General features: G+C 38.6%; 1 protein-coding gene across 1 annotated transcript in view; it reads right to left on the bottom strand.

The window, feature by feature from the left end:
• The window catches only part of LOC137659678 (uncharacterized), an 80,833-nt gene that overhangs the window by 52,931 nt on the left and 6,856 nt on the right, over positions 1-21,046 (bottom strand). Inside the window, exons 3-9 of the mRNA XM_068394503.1 lie at positions 18,929-18,970; positions 17,921-18,100; positions 17,306-17,425; positions 15,477-15,577; positions 14,764-14,941; positions 13,880-13,968; positions 4,168-4,885 (exon numbers count right to left, since the gene is read on the bottom strand). Coding sequence (XP_068250604.1) covers positions 4,168-4,885; positions 13,880-13,968; positions 14,764-14,941; positions 15,477-15,577; positions 17,306-17,425; positions 17,921-18,100; positions 18,929-18,970 — 1,428 coding nt within the window. The remainder of the gene's footprint in view (positions 1-4,167; positions 4,886-13,879; positions 13,969-14,763; positions 14,942-15,476; positions 15,578-17,305; positions 17,426-17,920; positions 18,101-18,928; positions 18,971-21,046) is intronic.

The following is a 21,046-nucleotide window of genomic DNA, read 5'->3' as shown; positions in this document are numbered from 1 at the left end:
AGAATAAAAAACTAAAAACGTTTTATCCTTTCTCCCCGTACAGAGACTAGGGACGAGAGTAACTCGAGAACAACGTTACCCGCTTGGGACGAGATAAAGATCGGAACGTTTTCTCTCCTCTCTCTCCCTCCGTCTCTATCTCTCTCTCTCTCTCTCTCTTGATTTCGCACCTAAGAGAAGAGCCCACTTACGTTTCGTCAAAAAAACAGGTTATTTGACCAAAGGAAAAAACTGAAAGGTTTTTCAATTAAAAAGTTCCTTTAAAATAGAATTTAAAACATTTAAGCTTTGAAAGAAGAATGAACAAAACGTCAGAATCGATTTACAGTGAACCCTCGCTACTTCGCGGTTCGACCATCGCGGATTCACCACTTCGCGGATTTTTTCCATAACCCATATATATACAGTAATATATATATATATATATATATATATATATATATATATATATGTATGCATGTATTTATGTATATATGTAGGTATGTATATGTGTATACATATAAATATATATATATATATATACACACACACACACACACACACACATATATATATATATATATATATATATATTTATATATATATATATATATATATATATATATATATATATATATATATATATATATATATATCTAAAGTAGGAAGATGTGATGTAGTTCTAAGGGAAAAGTATGGGAAATATGTCTGGGTAATAAGCAAAGCTCTACCTCCAGTTTGTTTCTACATTATGATCAGAGATAAATGTAAACAAAACATTGGTTGCCATTTTTTATCGTGCTTTTTAGCATGTTTAGGAAATGCATGATATAAAATCACCTTTAATATTTGTGCCTGTTTTAGTTTAGGGTACTGTAGTACATGCATTAAGTGTTCTGTACATTAAAGGGTAGTTTGTTAACAGTACTACGTACAAGGGAAGGTTTTAAAAGTCTGAATATACATGTTGAATAAATAGGTAAATATGGTGTCACTACTTCGCGGATTTTCACCTATCGCGGCCGCGACTGGAACCTATCTACCGCGATAAACGAGGGTTCACTGTACTCTTTCTGCAAAGTGAAACCGTGATACTCTCTCTCTCTATCGTAACGATATAGGGCAAACTGCGTAGCATAAATAAACTAAACGTTAGTTCATCTTTGAAACAGTACGAAGACTATTCAAAGAAAATCTTTCATAAAATATCTATTAAAAAATATTCTAAATCATTAGCTCTGTAAAAGCTATTTACGATTGAAAGGGCTCAACGTCGTTTAACTTCGGTTTCCAAGTTAGGACCGCCTACTCTCAGGAAAGGTCGCATATAAACAAATCATTAAAATTTATTTTGATGTTTATTATAAATGGAAAGCTAATCGAAGAGGCCTAATAAAGGCGGTTGAGATATAAAATATATAGAGGAAAATCTATAATTAATTTATAACGTGATAAGATAATTGCTAAAAGCCTAAACACACTTCCGTCTGAGGGAAGGGTCGGCCATTTAAAAGTCAAGGAAAGTCCAAAAAACAATCCAAAGTCATCAAAAATTAAATCTATCCAAAAACGAGTTCAAGATTTAAGTTGAAGATAAAACACCTGTACTGCGAAAGCTCAAACCAAAATGAAGTACTTCACCAAATATGTTAAGAAAACTCCAGGTTCTACAGCGAGTATGAATACGTCTTGTCGTCAACGTCGACAGAGAAGAATTGAAGGTTTTGTTTACATGCAAGAGTGGTATCTGGCCGACAGTTGGCGCTGGTGGGCACACCCGCAACCTTCATAGCGATCGCTCGCGAGTTTTTTGAGTGTGTTTTCTGTCGAGCCGCAGAGTTGCAGCTATTATATATTCACCGGCTAAGTTAAATATTTAAAAATGTGGAAGTAAAGCGCAAGGTACGTGAGGCAAAGAGGGCAGCTGACCTGAGGTGGGGTCAGGGATTGGGTCATTCATATGAAGAGAATAAGAATAAGTTTTGGAAAGAAGTGAAGAGAGTAAGGAAGGCTGGCTCAAGAATTGAAGAGACAGTGAAAGATGGAAATGGAAGGTTGTTAAAAGGAGAGGAGGCAAGGAAAAGATGGGCGGAATATTTTGAAAGTTTACTGAATGTTGAGGATAATAGGGAGGCAGATATAATTGCTGTTGCAGGTGTTGAGGTGCCAGTGATGGGAGATGAGAATGAGAGAGAGATTACAATAGATGAAGTGAGGAGAGCACTAGATGAAACGAGAGTAGGAAAAGCATCTGGTATGGATGGTGTGAGAGCTGAGATGTTGAAGGAAGGGGGTGTGACTGTACTTGAATGGTTGGTGAGATTGTTTAATATGTGTTTTGTGTTGTCAATGGTACCAGTAGATTGGGTTTGTGCATGTATTGTACCACTATATAAGGGTAAGGGAGATGTGCATGAGTGTTGTAATTCAAGAGGTATTAGTTTGTTAAGCGTAGTTGGAAAAGTGTATGGTAGAGTAATGATTAATAGGATCAAGGATAAAACAGAGAATGCAATCTTAGAAATACAGGGTGGTTTTAGAAGAGGTAGGGGTTGTATGAATCAGATTTTTACAGTAAGGCAGATATGCGAGAAATATTTAGCAAAAGGTGAGGAGGTGTATGTTGCGTTTATGGATCTGGAAAAAGCGTATGATAGAGTTGATAGGGAAGCAATGTGGAATGTGATGAGGTTATATGGAGTTGGTGGAAGGTTGTTGCAAGCAGTGAAAAGTTTCTACAAAGGTAGTAAAGCATGTGTTAGGATAGGAAATGAAGTGAGTGATTGGTTTCCGGTGAGAGTGGGGCTGAGACAGGGATGTGTGATTTCACCGTGGTTGTTTAACTTGTATGTTGATGGAGTGGTGAGAGAGGTGAATGCTCGAGTGCTTGGACGAGGATTAAAACTGGTAGACGAGAATGACCATGAATGGGAGGTAAATCAGTTGTTGTTTGCGAATGATACTGTACTGGTTGCAGACACAGAAGAGAAGCTTGGCCGATTAGTGACAGAATTTGGAAGAGTGTGTGAGAGAAGGAAGTTGATAGTTAATGTGGGTAAGAGTAAGGTTATGAGATGTATGAGAAGGGAAGGTGGTGCAAGGTTGAATGTCATGTTGAATGGAGAGTTACTTGAGGAGGTGGATCAGTTTAAGTACTTGGGGTCTGTTGTTGCAGCAAATGGAGGAGTGGAAGCAGATGTACGTCAGAGAGTGAATGAAGGTTGCAAAGTGTTGGGGGCAGTTAAGGGAGTAGTAAAAAATAGAGGGTTGGGCATGAATGTAAAAAGAGTTCTATATGAGAAAGTGATTGTACCAACTGTGATGTATGGATCGGAGTTGTGGGGAAGGAAAGTGACGGAGAGACAGAAATTGAATGTGTTTGAGATGAAGTGTCTAAGGAGTATGGCTGGTGTATCTCGAGTAGATAGGGTTAGGAACGAAGTGGTGAGAGTGAGAACGGGTGTAAGAAATGAGTTAGCAGCTAGAGTGGATATGAATGTGTTGAGGTGGTTTGGCCATGTTGAGAGAATGGAAAATGGCTGTCTGCTAAAGAAGGTGATGAATGCAAGAGTTGATGGGAGAAGTACAAGAGGAAGGCCAAGGTTTGGGTGGATGGATGGAGTGAAGGAAGCTCTGGGTGATAGGAGGATAGATGTGAGAGAGGCAAGAGAGCGTGCTAGAAATAGGAATGAATGGCGAGCGATTGTGACGCAGTTCCGGTAGGCCCTGCTGCTGCCTCCGATGCCTTAGATGACCGCGGAGGTAGCAGCAGTAGGGGACTCAGCATTATGAAGCTTCATCTGTGGTGGATAATGTGGAAGGGTGGGCTGTGGCACCCTACCAGTACCAGCTGAACTCGGTTGAGTCCCTTGTTAGGCTGGAGGAACATAGAGAGTAGAGGTCCCCTTTTTTTTGTTTTGTTTCATTTGTTGATGTCGGCTACCCCCCAAAATTGGGGGAAGTGCCTTGGTATATGTATGTGTATGTATGTGTGAAAATACTAACTTTCAACATTCATAAAAATAATAAACTACTTTTGGAAATCTACGGCCAGAAAATAAAATGTGTCAAGTTAAGGCTCCTTTTTCCTTCCTAAAAGACTTGACATTGGTTATATCAACTTGGACATACTTTGGCAACTATAGTCATAAGCAACAAACAAAAAAAAAACATCTATTCCAACAATACCTGAACTGAGGCGCGAGATGATTCTGCATCTTCGGATGGTTGTTCCTGAAGTTTTGAAAGGGGAGGATATTTCATGCTTGACCATCCGTGCTGAGGCGAGTCCCACTCGAAGGATCCTTCCGCCTCCGACCCGGAAACGACTTGACTGGATGACTGCGAAGGATTGACAGCCGCACCTTCCACAACTTCCGACTCGGATGACGTGCCAACTTTTGTGCCCACGAGTCCTTTCAAACTGGCTCTCGAACGGTGGTTATTTAGGATGTCAAGAGCAGACCCAGGGCGTGAATCTCCCGATGTTACGGAATAATCTGAAAACGTTGTTTTTAGCATGTATGGATTAGGCTTTGACGAGAATTTTGTAACCTCCTCGTCCATTTCCAACATGGAAGACTTGAGGTCATCCAATTCATGTTCAATGTCATTCAAGCATGTAAATGTCTTGCATCCAAAATCCTCTTTCAACGAGACATCCAGCGACATTTCCGAGCACTCCGAGGGTGCAAAATCTGATATATTTGAACACACAGAATCCTCTCTTTTGAAAGCAAATCTTCTTGAGCCTCCTGGTGAGAGAAGGATATCTGACATATTTGAAGCTATAGAATTATCCCTGGATAGTGATCCCCTGTGTCTCTGTCTCATCCTTTCCATCAAATCACTGAGTGAAGTGCTGGAAACTGCAGCATTGTGACGCTCCTCTCCTTCGGGCTGAAGTCTGTAAAGGAAAAGAAAAACCACGTGTATTACATTTCATCCTTTAATCTACAACAAATTCTTAAAAGTTCTTCTGTTTTAATTTACATGCTTTTGCAAATACTGTATCACCATTCAAAGTTGCCATAATAAGAAAGCGGTACTCTCATTGATTATCTAAAAATTTACATCAACTTAATAAAAATGCCAGAATTCAGGATAGTCAAGACTAGGGTAATCAAAAATTAAAATTTACAGTCTTTACAACTAACTTATTCATTCTTTTATTTTTTAAAGGAGCTGGCTGCAATTGATTATAAAAGTTTTACCCTTCTCCAAAAATATTCACTTTCACTTTTGCCCATAAGTGAAGTTCATATTCAGTTGCTAAATGTAATTATATTGATTTTACGTAATACTCAGGTAATATGCAAAGTACCATTCTCTTTGAAAATATCAAAGTTGTGTTATTACAATTCTGCAGTTGAAAATAAAGTTGTGTTATTACAATTCTGCAGTTGTAATTTATACAAAGCTATTCTAAAAAATATTCTAAAATCATTTATAGATTATGTAAAATCATACTTCCTATCATACATGCAATAGTACTGTCCAAAATAACATTCAAAAGTGGGCTGCAATAGTAAAAATCCCCTTTTTCGATGGAACAATATTTTCTTCTGCATAAAATCAACTACTGTACACTACTCAGTAATCTTATCTCAGTTGATGGATGTCTACCTTTCTGCAGGTTGCATTAGAAAAGTTTTATTTTATCTATTTGCAATACTATGTTAAAATTTGTTCACCTTTCTTACAAAGCATATATAAGAAATTTCAAGTTGATGGTTCTAAAATTTCTTTTAATGATATTGTGCTTCTAAAACTGCGTTATATTTTTTTCGATAGTTTCATAAGCCTTTTATTACTACAATATATACATAGAATCTTAAATGAATTGTACATAGTTAAAGAAACATCATAAATGAAAACAACTCGACATTGAGGAGCTACTATCCTCGACCTACTCACAATCATCCTTTGAGGTTCAATTTTTTCCTGATAATTTGCACCATACACTAGTTTTCAGTAAAAAAATGTTTCTTTTTACTTTGTTAAGATTTATGCTTCTGTTACTTTTATTGGATTGAGTACAGGTCACTAATGTTAACATAAGAACATTTCATTTGATAGTTAAATAAGCGCATCACTTAAAAGCCCAGTATTAAATACATTTGCTCTATAGAGGAATACACCTACTCCCTAAAAGTACTACTGTTTGACTTAACCTTGTTGAACCCCAGCGACAAAAATATTTCAACTACAATACTGTATTTCGCACTTTGAATATTTAATTGGATGGAAAAAAAGTGCGAATATCAACCATAACTAAAGGAAACCTAACATCTATACAAGTATATGTAAAAATAAAGATAAATAGAAACCGGGCATATAATGGACTGCATTTATAAAGTTTTAGCAAAAGGGACACCAAAATGGGAGTAGAGTAATAAATTGAGATCAAATCAATAGTCTCATAAATTATGTTAAATTACTAAAATAGACTTAAGAACCAATATTAGATGAAAAGACCACAAACATAAAATTGTCTTTAATAATACTGTACAGCAAAAGTAGATATGAGGGATCATTACATATACATATTGCTTTTTATAAGCTTTACCATATAAGCAGTTTGACTTAATGGGTGTATACCTTACACACAAAAATCCATGGCATGCAGACAAACATGTCGGGTACAGTACGGTACTTTATTTTTTAAAAATTATAGCAAATGACCAAATATAAACCTATAATGTAAATAAGAGAAAACATGAATGACAAAAACTCATTACTGCAGAGGCAAGAGGTACAATATTAACGTGTCTGGTATGATATTTAAGAACACAAGGGTAACATGAATTAAACTGATGAAAACAATACTTTTAAGAATAGAAAACATTAAAATGATATTTTAATTATAAAATAAATTTTTGAATATACTTACCCGGTGAATATATAATAGCTGCAACTCTGCGGCTCGACAGAAAACACACTCAAAAAACTCGCGAGCGATCGCTATGAAGGTTGCGGGTGTGCCCACCAGCGCCAACTGTCGGCCAGATACCACTCTTGCATGTAAACAAAACCTTCAATTCTTCTCGTCCCGCTGTGTCTCTATTGGGGAGGAAGGGAGGGTCATTTAATTTATATATTCACCGGGTAAGTATATTCAAAAATTTATTTTATAATTAAAATATCATTTTTAAATATTTAACTTAGCCGGTGAATATATAATAGCTGATTCACACCCAAGGCGGTGGGTAGAGACCAGAGTTAACTAAGTTTACAGCGTATAAGCTAAGAGTTTTTTCATTTTGACAGTTATCAATATAACAAAACCAAAATATATAGGTACCTGGTAAGGAAGTTGACTTAGACGATTACTCTGCCTTGTAAGTCTGTCTTCCTCACGGAGCCCAGCGATCCTCTTAGGATGCTGAAAGACTCCCAGGAGCTGAAGTATCAAGGGTTGCAACCCATACAACAGGACCTCATCAAACCCCTAATCTGGGCGCTCTCAAGAAATGACTTTGACCACCCGCCAAATCAAACAGGATGCGAAAGGCTTCTTAGCCTTCCGAACAACCCATAAAACAATATTAAAAACATTTCAAGAGACAGATTAAAAGGATATTGGAATTAGGGAAGTGTAGTGGTAGAACCCTCACCCACTACTGCACTCACTGCAACGAATGGACCCAGTGTGTAGCAGTCCTCGTAAAGAGTCTGGACATCTTTTAAGTAAAATGACGCGAACACTGACTTGCTTCTCCAAAAAGTCGCGTCCATAATACTTTGCAGATATTTATTTTGCTTGAAGGCCACGGAGGTTGCTATATCTCTAACTTCGTGCGTCTTAACCTTAAGCAAACATCGGTCTTTCTCATTCAAGTGAGAATGAGCTTCTCGTATTAAAAAAATCTGATAAAATATGACAAAGCATTCTTTAACATAGGCAATGAAGGTTTCTTAACTGAGCCCCATAATGCCTCAGATTTTCCTCGTAATGACTTAGTACGAGCTAAATCGAACTTAAGAGCTCTAACAGGACATAATACTCTTTCCAGTTCGTTGCCTACGATCTCTGATAAGCAAGGAATATCAAAAGATTTAGGCCAAGGACGAGAAGGCAGTTCATTTTTGGCCAGGAAACCAAGTTGAAGTGAACAAGTGGCTTTTTTCTGTAGAAAAGCCGATGTTCTTACTGAAGGCATGAAGTTCATTGACCCTTTTAGCCGAAGCCAAGCACACTAGGAAAAGTGTCTTGAGGGTGAGATCCTTCAGGGAGGCTGAATGTAATGGCTCAAACCTGTCTGACACGAGGAACCTTAGGACCACGTCTAAGTTCCATCCAGGAGTTGCCAAACGACGTTCCTTAGAGGTCTCGAAAGACTTAAGGAGATCTTGGAGATCTTTATTGTTGGAAAGATCTAAGCCTCTATGTCGAAAGACCGAAGCCAACATGCTCCTGTAGCCCTTAATCGTGGGAGCTGAAAGGGAGTGAACCTTTCTCAGATGTAAAAGAAAATCTGCGATTTGGGCTAAAGAGGTACTGGACGAGGACACAGATGCTGACTTGCACCAGTCTCGAAAGACTTCCCACTTCGACTGGTATACTCTAATGGTAGAAGCTCTCCTAGCTCTTGCAATCGCACTGGCTGCCTCCTTCGAAAAGCCTCTAGCTCTTGAGAGTCTTTCGATAGTCTGAAGGAAGTCAGACGAAGAGCGGGGAGGCTTTGATGGACATTCTTTACGTGGGGCTGACGTAACAGATCTACCGTTAGAGGAAGACTTCTTGGAAAGTCTACCAGCCATTGAAGTACCTCGGTGCACCACTCTCTCGCGGGCCAGAGGGTAGCAACCAACGTCAACCTTGTCCCTTCGTGAGAGGCGAACTTCTGCAGTACCTTGTTGACTATCTTGAATGGTGGGAATGCATATAAGTCCAGAAAAGACCAATCCAGTAGAAACGCGTCTATGTAGATTGCTTCTGTATCTAGGACTGGAGAGCAATAGATTGGTAACCTTTTGGTCAACGAGGAGGCAAAGAGGTCTATGGTGGGTTGACCCCAAGTAGCCCAAAGACTCTTGCCCACGTCATTGTGGAGGGTCCATTCCGTGGGTATCACCTGACCCCTCCGACTGAGACAGTCTGCCAAGACGTTCAAGTCCCCCTGGATGAATCTCGTCAACAGGGAGATGCCTCGAATTCTTGACCATAAGAGAAGGTCCCTTGCGATCTCGAGCAGCGTGAAGGAGTGTGTGCCTCCTTGCTTGGAGATGTACGCCTAAGTTGTGGTGTTGTCTGAGTTGCCTCTACCACTAAGTTTCGAAGAAGCTTTCTAATATCATCAAGGCCAAGTGGACTGCTAATAGCTCCTTGCCGTTGATGTGCATGCTCTTCTGACTTGAGGTCCACAGACCCGAGCATTCCCGACCGTCCAGGGTCGCACCCCAACCCAAATCCGACGCGTCTGAGGACAACACGTGGTTTGGGTTCTTGACTGCTAGGGATAGTCCCTCTCTCAGACTGATATTGCTGTCCCACCATTTCAGGCATGCCTTTACTGATTCGGAGACTGGGAATGATACTGTCTCTAATGTCTTGTCCTAGTTCCAGTGAGAGGCTAGATGGAACCGGAGAGGCAGAAGGTGTAGTCTCCCTAGTGAGACAAACTGCTCCAGGGATGAGAGAGTCCCTACGAGACTGTTCCAACTCCTGACTGAATAAACGTTTCGTTTCAGCATTAGTTGGACTTCGAGCAGGGCTAGACTGCGAATCTCCATCCCCAAATATAGAATAATCTGGGATGGGATCAGTTGGGACTTTTAGGTTGACCAAAAGTCCCAACTACCTGGCCAGACTCAACGTCCAATGTAGATCCTGCAGACAGCGAAGACTGGACGATGCTCTGAGAAGCCAGTCGTCCAAGTACAGGGAGGCTCGGATCCCCGATAGATGGAGGGATCTTGCCACATTCCTCATGAGCCTCGTAAACACGAGAGGCGCAGGACTGAGGCCAAAGCACAGGGCTCGAAACTGGTACCCCACATTCCTGTAAACAAACCTCAGAAACGGTTGGGAATCCGGGTGTATAGGAATGTGGAAGTATGCCTCCTGAAGGTCGAGAGAGACCATCCAGTCGCCTTCCATAAATGCTGTCAAGACAGCCTGGTAGACTTCATCGTGAAGTTTGTCTTGACAATGAACACATTGAGCGCACTTGCCTCTTACGTACTCCTGCAGTGAACATGGCTGCCAAATCATGGAGCCATCCCTGAGGGACTTGTTCCTGCAGAGAACGTGGCTGTCAGATCATTGGAGCCATCCCTGAAAGCCTTGTTTAAGCATGACATAATTGTACAGCAAAACTTCAAAGGCTCGAAAATAGCTGTGAAGTCGACCTGTAAAATCTTGGAGCGTCTCATGGCCAGGCGCCAGGGAGAGTCTATGAGGTTTGAGAAGTCTATCTGGGCAGAGGCAGGAACTCCCAAGCCGAGAACTTCTCTCGTGTCATATCAGACTCTCGCTCTATAAGCCAGTTTAAAAGAAGGGAAAGCAAAGGCTGTCTCCCCCAAACTCCTCCTGGTGATAAACCAGTCGCCTAGCAAACGTAAAGCTCTCTTAGAAGAGCGAGAGAGCACTAGCTTATAAAACAACGGCTTCGAAGTAGCTAGGCCTAGTGTAAGCTCTGACGTTTAGGCGAACGAGGAGTAGCAGTTACAAAAAGATCCGGACAAAGATCCTTAAAAATCAGCATGATTTATTTAAAGTCCATAGAGGGCTAAGCAGCTTTAGGCTCCTCTCCGTCTGACAGAGTCCTCAAGGGAATATCCGTAGGAGGGGGAACAGCAACTTCCTCATCTGAAGGAACCTTGTCCGACAATAGCCGAGTCTCAAGCAAGGGAGAGACCTACCGTGGTGGCAATGCTTTACAAGCAGAGTCCACACGCACTGGTGCATTAGTAGCGGACCAGGACGCAACGTCATGTAACTGCTTGACAGTCTGTGAACTGTCAACAACAACAGGTGCGTGAGACCAGGACGCAACGTCATGTAACTGCTTGACAGTCTGTGAACTGTCAACAACAACAGGTGCGTGAGGACGCACAGCGTCCACTCGAGACTGCTTTGACCGCCTAGACTGAGCAGTCAAAACAACTCTAGAATGCGGAGGTTGACGCTCAGCGTCAAAACAAGTCAACTCCGATTGTTGGCGAACGTCCTGAACGTCAACAGGAGCATCAGCAAGTGGCCTAACGTCCAAAAGTGGCTGAAAATCCACACGAGACAACCTGACTGACGTGACTTGGCTACGCCAACGTCAACAGGACGCACAAAGGAACGTTAGGGTGGCTGAAGGCCAGGGTCTCGATGAGATAAACGGCTAGGCTCAACGGACTTATCGGCAGAATAGTCTTCCATAAGGGAGGCAAGCTTATTCTGCATGGCTTGCCGTACAACCCATTTAGGATCAACGGGAATGGTTGCGGTAAGAGACGAGGGTAACGTCTGTGACCGCAAAACCTTGCCTACAAAAAGACTCTCGGAGTCTGTGTTACGGTTTTGTTAGGCGGCGAGCAGTCTTCCGATGACTGCATAGGGTCAGAGCTGTCCTAAAAGTTAAAACCAGGACGCTGGACCTGTCCTGAAAGGACTGACTTTCGCTTAAAGGGCCTCGAAACCTTGTTCCACGGTTTCTTATGCGAAAAGCCTTCGGATGACGGGGAGAAAAACGTCTCTCTCGCCTTATGGTAGGGGTGATCTTGGTAAGATACACCTGATACCATAGAGGGAACGTCTGTTCACTGATCAAGGCCTCTCGAACCCATAAGTCGTACGACATTACTTCTCCCCTGGGCTTGGGAGCTTGCAAGAGGTCCCGGACTAGGCGAACGACAGGCATGAACAGACGAACCCTCGGTCGCAACACTGATAACACTTTGCGCAATATCACTTTATCACTACAATTTTCTGTTTTGCACTTATTTCACTGAAATCGAATTTTTTAACAATTCAAATTAGGTATGAATAAAACTGATTTCTACCTGAAGCACGCAATTCTACCCTCATCAAAAGGTTGTAATTGCGAAATCAGTCGTATAATGTAAGCACATTAATACCAGCAAAAAACAGTAAACATATTTTAAGATAAAAAAAATCAGTGGCTGGGGAAGAGACTAAACACTAGTTCATTCAAAACTACGTTTCCAATCTCTCACCGTACAGTGCCTTGGGACGAGAATAAAAACTAAAAAAGTTTTATCCTTTCTCCCCGTACAGAGACTAGGGACGAGAGTAACTCAAGAACAACGTTACTCGCTTGGGACGAGATAAAGATCGGAACGTTCTCTCTCCTCTCTCTCTCTCCGTCTCTATCTCTCTCTCTCTTGATTTCGTACCGAAGAGAAGAGCCCACTTACCTTTCGTCAATAAACAGGTTATTTGACCAAAGGAAAAAACTGAAAGGTTTTTCAATTAAAAGTTCCTTTAAAATAGTCTTTAAAACATTTAAGCTTTGAAAGAAAAAAGAACAAAACGTCAGAATCGATTTACTCTTTCTGCAAAGTGAAACCGTGATACTCTCTCTCTCTATCGTAACGATAGAGCGCAAACTGCGTAGCATAAATAAACTAAACGTTAGTTCATCTTTGAAACAGAACGAAGACTATTCAAAGAAAAAAACTATCATAAAATATTTACTAAAAATATTTCATTTAATAAGTTTTAAATCATTAGCTCTGTAAAAGTTATTTACGATTGAAAAGGGCTCAACGTTGTTTAACTTCGGTTTCCAAGTTAGGACCGCCTACTCTCAGGAAAGGTCGCATATAAACAAATCATTAAAATTTATTTTGATGTTTATTATAATTGGAAAGCTAATCGAAGAGGCCTAATAAAGGCGGTTGAGATATAAAATATATAGAGGAAAATCTATAATTAATTTATAACGTGATAAGATAATTGCTAAAAGCCTAAAACACACTTCCGTCTAAGGGAAGGGTCGGCCATTTAAAAGTCAAAGAAAGGCCATACTCTCTCTCTTGTCATCAAAAATTAAATCTATCCAAAAACGAGTTCAAGATTTAAGATGAAGATAAAACACCTGCACTGCGAAAGCTCAAACCAAAATGAAGTACTTCACCAAATATGTTGAGAAAACTCCAGGTTCTACAGCGAGTATTGATACGTCTTGACGTCAACGTCGACAGTGAAGAATTGAAGGTTTTGTTTACATGCAAGAGTGGTATCTGACCGACAGTTGGCGCTGGTGGGCACACCCGCAACCTTCATAGCGATCGCTCGCTTGTTTTTTGAGTGTGTTTTCTGTCGAGCCGCAGAGTTGCAGCTATTATATATTCACCGGCTAAGTTAAATATTTAAAAATCCATAATGAATAAAAAAGGAAAGGTTCCAGAAAAGGAAAAGAACATAAACCAAAAAGTGCAGAAAAGGTTATCCGCAATTAAATCACATCCAAAGCATATAATTTATTGACTTCCATAGGTTATTACACTCGCTGTCTTCAAGCATTACAGTACTATAGACATACATACTCGAGAGTTAAGATAGACAAGGGATCAAATGAAAGATGCAATCAACACCGGTAAGCGGAGAGTGGGGTCTTAATTTTCGATAGGACAAAAAGAACACGACTACACAATACCTTATATATCCATATCTGATAAAGAAAGAGCAAAGAGGTATCGGAATTAATTTGAGCATAACAAAATGTCACATAAAACACTAATGACAAAACACTCGCTAAACAAAAAGATTCAAATCATAAAAGTACCTACAAAAATTCTATTAAAAAATTACACATGACATAACGACAAATATGAAAAGCTATTCAACTATCATTTCAATATCATGCAAACCATATAAATAACATAAAGTACGATGAAAAAGAGACATTAAAAGTTTGCACTGAGTGTATAGTGTACATACCTGTTATCATTATACCAGCTATCTTCATGTCCAATGACTGATAAATGGCGAGGAGGAGATATTCGTTGGAGTCGTTTCCTTTTCTGAGACTGCAATTAGACAGAAATGTTAACCGCAGTCACAAAAATTATTCGCGATGAAAACATATATTCATAAACACAGGAAAAATATTTGCTAAAAAAGGGATTTTGACGACGGAAAAATCTATTTCTGGGCGAGGAACCTGTGTCGACCAATGAAATGCTCCTCTAGCACCATTTCTAAGGCATAGTTATTGCTGAATATACCAGAGAAAAAAAAGAGATGCATGGAATGCCAGGAATAAACCTAGCTCGCTCAATCTTTGAGTGTCGGTATAGAAAACTGGGTTGTGATTGAACCACGAGCATAAATCCCTCACCAATTAGATCTCTCCTTCATCAACATCCCCCCTCTCTACCCCTACATCTCCCCACCCCCGATCATTTCTCTTTTAGTGATGAACTAGTTCCACATTTATATTTTTGTGAAAATAAACCTACATTTTATCAACTAAGGTCTGATTACCATTAAAGTTGTTTGCTTTATTAGAAAAGTACAGTAGATCATAAAGGCTATTTACATCTACACGAATATACTGTAGAATGCTTAAAGAACCAGCAGATAGAGAACCAAATGACTATCAAAATTATGACATATGCTACTGTATTTACAGTAATCTGCATTTGGAAATGCCATGGACCTACCCCATTCCTTATGTAATATACATATACAGTAATATACAGTATGTGACCAATACTCAGACTAATCATCTAAATGCTTAAATACATAGCACATATTAGTGTATAGACCAGAGAATAAAAGTACCTGTAACTATATTTCAAGAAATGTATGAAATCACTTACAGGATCTTCCGAATCGGGTGTCTCAGATCCATCACCCTGATGTCTTGTCAAGTCTCTCCAAGGAGCTGGGCAAGGAGGACAAGATGACCGATGGACAGGAGAAGATTCCGAGGACAGCCAGCCATCCTGGAGCGGATGACTTGGCGTGGGAGCTGAAGAGGAGAAGGCCTGGCCATATCTAAAAACAAAAAATAATAAGCAACAGTTTTAGCAAGTTTGGTTATCCTTTCCCACTTAAGGAACTACAGTTTTAGCAAGTTTAGTTACCCTTTCCCACTGAAGGAACTACAGTTTTAGCACGATTAGTTATCCTTTCCCACTTAAGGAATTACAGTTTTAGCAGGTTTGGTTTTCCTCTCCCTCCACATGAAATATGCAAGAAGTCTGTCTGATTTGTGTGACGTGTGGCTATATCCAACTTACAAAAGAAACAAAAGCCTTTCAAAATAACTTCAGTTGAGGGAATATATCAAGGAGAACACACAAATAAAAATTATCTAAGTTAAATAAGAAGTACAAATCCTTTTAAAATAAAACCATGAGTGAAGATTTATCAACTATTCAATTATTACTGACTGACACGAGTCAATAAAATGTATACTTGCATCCGGAGGAGTAACAAGATATGAGAAAAAAATTACTAATTGCAGTAAGCGGCTCCACAAAAGATAATTACTTATATATTAAAGGTCACAATAATGATCCCTGCCTACCTATTTTCATTTCTGATCTTTCTTCCGCCATTAGAATGGGACCCAGCTATCTGAATAGCTGGAGAATTTGTTGCCGATTGCTTTGATGGAGTTCCTTGAACCTGAAAGAGAAAAGTATTCCTTTGTCAATTCTGTTATGGAAGAAAATGCACACTGCATTCACCAGGGGAGAAGTCAAAATGTAAACATTAAACAGCTTTAAAAAAAAAAATGGCCAAAAGTGCATATTAAAATAATCTAAAAATTTTCCCACTCAAATCCATGCATTGCAAACAAGATAGAAATGATGCTATAAATACAAGAATGAAAATGAAATTTAGAAGACATCTTCACTATCATGTTTATAACTTTAATAAAATAAAACGTTGATCATTTCCTATTTTCTTTTTATATTTTTTATATGACATACCTGTACTGTATCTGTTTTTGACGTTGTTAATAGTTTATATAGGACATAGCTGGTTTGATGCTGTTACTGTTTATAGAATGATATATTGTTAATTTATTCTCATTATTTATTTATTTCCTTATTTCCTTTCCTCACTGGGCTATTTTTACCTGTTGGAGCCCTTGGCCTTATAGCATCTTGCTTTTTCAACTAGGGTTGTAGCTTGGGTAGTAATAATAACAATAATAATAATAATTGAGGGTTACAAAACTTATGTTGTTTTCAAAATATCCGGTTAACATCAAGTTATAAAAATTTCCTTCATTATAGATTCTATTTCTTTTAAAGGTAGTTCAGCTACATTTCGTGCCTGAGCATGCTCCAAGATGGGGAAGGAAGCCCCCTTCATTTTGCCCTAAATCTTCCACCTACAGAAGTTATCAGCGGCCTTTGAACCCACTTCCAAGGCCATGGGATTTCCCCCACAATCCTCTTGCAGCTAGGACTAGATTTAATAGTTTCCAGGCTAAAATTCAACAAAAATATCTGAGGATTGAATATAACAAGTTCCTCTTAAAGCGTTCCTTGTTTCTTCGCGAAATGTATTCTTTGCCAATGGTAGTTAATCACTGGTACTGATCTTAAGATATTTCATATTTTTAATTCATTACTCCTCATAAAATTTATTTATTTCCTAATTACCTTATCTCACTGGGCTATTTTTACCTGTTAGAGACCTTGGGCTTATAGCATCCTGCTTTTCAAACAAGGGTTGAGCTTAGCTTGTAATAACAATACTAATAATAAAAAGTATACCAACACTTATCCAATTATTATCCTTTCATGATTACAATAGGCCAAAATCACACCTGATAATTGGTATTAACTAATTACTGTAAGAGATTAAGAAAGGCATGGCTGTAGCCTTAGAATACAGAGAATCAAAACTACAAATATTTCAATTTATATTTATTCACATCTGAAAACTCATATCTTAGATTTGGTAAAGCAATTAAAAAAATAAAATTTGACCACCTCAAAAATATGAGTTTCAACTTCTGACATCTTGTCTATAATAGACCAATAAACTTAGGTTAACTATTTGAGTGAAACTTGAAAAGCCTTCTGTATATAGGTACCTAATTCTGAAATTATTCTGTTTACAGATACCCAATTCAATGGCCATTTTGATTTGGGCACCTTATTCCAAAATCATCCTGTATACAGCCCAATAAACTTAGGTTAACTAGTTAAGGGAAACTCAAAAAGCCTTCTGTATATAGGTACCTAATTCTGAAATTATTCTGTTTACAGATACCCAATTAAAAATCCATTTTGTATTCAGGCACCTTATTCCAAAATCATCCTGTGTACAGCCTCCTGATCAAAAAATATTTGGTATACGGGTACCAGGTTCGATAATAATTCAGCATATAAGTACCTGGTTCCTATGGAGTTCAGAAGCCTTGTGTTTTCTCTTGACAATTCGATTATTGCTGCCAAAGAGCTCAGCGTCAGAGTCCTCATCAGTAGGTAGACTGTTATTTTCAGAAGAGGATCCCTATAGAAAGAAGAAAATTTAATTAATGGACTTTACAATGCACAAAGAATACTTTTAATATTTTACACGAGCGACAGGACAGATACAGATACTGAAGTTTAACCCCGAAATTAGCCGTGGTTATTGATACCCTTTTCAATATATCCATATTTAGAAGAATTCAGTTTGATTGTGCACAAAAAGCTAAAAAAGTATGAAAAAAAAGTTTTGTGCAGTGTCACAGGCATTCTTGATACTTATTTCTTCAAAGAAACAGTTCCCTCATAAAACACTGCAGTGTCACAGTACAGTAACTTTTATATATAAGACTTTACGAAGTTCGTTCCAATTCACATTTCTCTCACCAACCAAATTTCCATCCAACACAAAACACAGTCTTTCTAACACAACAAAGGGACGATTAATTTTCGAAAGTACCAAGTGAGCCTGTGGGAATGTATGTCTGTGAGTGCATCGGAACACCACAGGAACTCTCTTGTTAGATCTGAAACTCACCAACGGCAAGGCAGGACAACTTACGGCATCTCCCGCCGAGTATGAGTTGCTTGCGTCCGCCAGGTAGTCATGGGCTCGTCTCTCGCTGTTGCTGGCTTCACTGATGTCGATGCTACTGACGAGGGAGAGGTCTTCGCAGGGCGCCTCGCTACAGGGGCTGTCGGGGCCAAAGTATCTTCCCTGTTGATAGTAGGAGAAGATTTTAGAAATTCTGGGAGATAATTTAGAATGTTAGAATCTTGGGGCAATAATGGAGTTCCTTTAAAATTACGGGAATCTTATAACAAAATTCTAATATTAAATGCAACAGAGAATTGTTACAGAAAATTTTACAGATTCTGATGGAGAGCAGCCAGACACCATTATAGTAAAAAAAATAAATTTGAAAAAAAAAAATTGAGTAAAACAATCTTAACATGAGAAATAAGGTTATTGTGAATACCAAGTACCAATGGGCACATATGTATATTTTTTTTTTTCTATTTGTTTCTGTATTATTGACCTTCATACCCATACCCCGCATATTAAGTTAGAAAGCAGTTTTTCCATATAAATGGATCTAATTTACTACCAGACACTCCTGATTATTATAAAAAAAAATAAATGAAGTTTTCCAAATACCACAAAACCACTCACAAGGTTAGTTTCCCAAATCCACATTTTTATACGTTTAAACTCAAACATAATTTATATGACTTAATATGAGTATTTATACAGCATATATGCACACAAACTATATTGTCAGTTAAATATTTTTACTAATGCAATGTAGATGCACACATATACATATCTATATAGACCATAAACGATAACTTTTATAAGGTGTTATGATAAACCACCGTTAACCGTTATCAAACCCGAACATAAACCTATTGTCAAACATCTATGTACAAATCAGGACAATAAACACAAATACAAAATAAGCTCAAATAAAAGAAGCTCTGTTTTCTTTGTTAGTATTGCCCTTAATTACTAATAAAACGCTAATCGTCCTGTGCAGGTACTGACCACTACTAATCTCAGGAGATACCGTCCCCCTTGGTCCAATAGCTGTGAAGGAGAAATGGCAAGATGGCGGTTGTCAGCAATACAAATAAGTTAATACAGTAACGATACCACATTATCGTGGATGCTAACAATGAGATGTACACAGGCATACCTGGTACACCTATCTCCGAAGAAGTACACCCTGCCACACGCTCACTTCGCAGCGAGTAACCAAGAAGATAGTGTAGGGAGAGCTGGCACAGGTGGTGGACAAAGATAAACGCAGGAACTTGCCGCGCAGTAAGGGTGTGGCTGGGTGCACTTCCTCAGAACGAGGTGTGCCAGGAATACCTGTCATCAACTGTATCATAACGTCTTCAATGCCAAGAATTAACAGAGAGAAAGAGAATCAAAGATAATATGGTCGAAGATACAGAAAATAAGATCTACAGATCCAAAGACTTGGAGTTATCACGATATCATGATTCTCAAAATGTAAATAGATTAATTGTGAAATAATGGAAGTTAATAATGAGTAATAAATTGTAATCACAACATAGATAACATTGATGAAAATAGTCATAAAAATCAATATGTAAACAACTATTTGTAGAGAAAATGTTCTTGATGTTTTGATTGACAAGGAAGTAAATATTATGGTTTACAAAATATAGTATAGGCAGTCTTTATTTTTGTCTATTAATAGATATTTTCGAAATATCATAAGACCCTTGAAATTTAAAATGATTTGGTCTTTCTATTCTATTAATAATAAAAACCTATGTAAGCCTATGTGCAAAAGAAATTTAGGAGCTTTCGAATAATAGCGGTCCCATACGAACCTGGGACCTTTATTCTTCAAAAGGATAAAACTGGGACCCGTTTTGTTAAAAAGGGATTTAGTGAAGAACAACCGCCGAGGAAATCAAGCAACAACATGATTGGTTGTCAACCTAACCTAATCTATTTGATTCTTTTTGTTTTGAAATTTCAAAATATTAGTGCAATTAATTTCAACCGATTTAATTTTGTATACAATAAACAGGGTGTATGTATGACAGCAGCCATCTGTATGTATTATTATGTCTAACTTAGAATACGGTAGTGTAAGGGGGGTAGGTAAGGACACGGCTTGTAGGTTAGGTTAGGGGGGAAAGTTTAGGTTAGTTGATGTCTATTTTTAATCAACGTATAAGGAACTGGCCGCTGATATACAAAGGGTCCCAATTAACAGTTGCTTTTAATTCTCCATACTTTTTACGTTGACATATTTCATTATGTATTTTTTTACTTACAAAACAAAGTGGGTTTTTTTTTTATTAATAGTTGCTTCATTCTCCTCGTTATATTCACAGAGTCCAAACTGGGACCTTTAATATTCAAAAGGTCAAACTGGGGCCCCTATTCTTCAAAAAGTCCGAACTGGGACCCCTATTCTTCAAAAGGGTTAAGTGGGACCGCTATTCTTCAAAAGCTCCGAAATTTATATACGTATGTATCCGAGTATGAATGGTCAAATAAAATAATCGTATTCAGATACACAAACAGATACAGAAGACAATTTTAACTACTTTGCACACAACTAGAGAAGATCTCCATAATCAAGATCTTTTTTCCATAATTTCCTTATCTTTTATACGAGCAAACATGGACAGTAATCGAGATTTAGAAAGACCAGAGATGAATGAAATTAATAAGTGCTTTGATAGCTGATTATAGGGAACCTCGAATTCCTGTTTTTATTAAATTACATTATTTTTTAGTAAATTAATTAAATAAAAGGTGTATTTTAAAGCATTTTTCTATATACCCTTTACACAATATATAAAAGGGTACAGAACCTAACAAACCCACCTAACCTAACCTAGTAGTTCCCAGGTCACAACCCCTAGGCGGGGGCAAGCCCCCAAGACCCCCTTCCCAGGTTACAACCCCTAGACGGGGGCAAGACCCCGGACCCCCTTCCCAGGTCACAACCCCTAGAAGGGGGAAGCCCCCGGACCCCCTTACCAGGTCACAACCCTTTATCGGGGCTTGCCCCTTCCCAGGTCACAAACCTTCTCAGGTCACAACCCCTAGCCAAGGTTCTACCTACAAATATACAAAAAATTTAAATGCTAAAAACATAAACATAACGTA

The sequence above is a fragment of the Palaemon carinicauda genome, chromosome 20, assembly GCF_036898095.1.
Source record: "Palaemon carinicauda isolate YSFRI2023 chromosome 20, ASM3689809v2, whole genome shotgun sequence".
Taxonomy (NCBI): Eukaryota; Metazoa; Arthropoda; class Malacostraca; order Decapoda; family Palaemonidae; genus Palaemon; species Palaemon carinicauda.
Note: the sequence above shows the minus strand (reverse complement) of the source record. Positions and strands in the feature narration are given on the sequence as shown.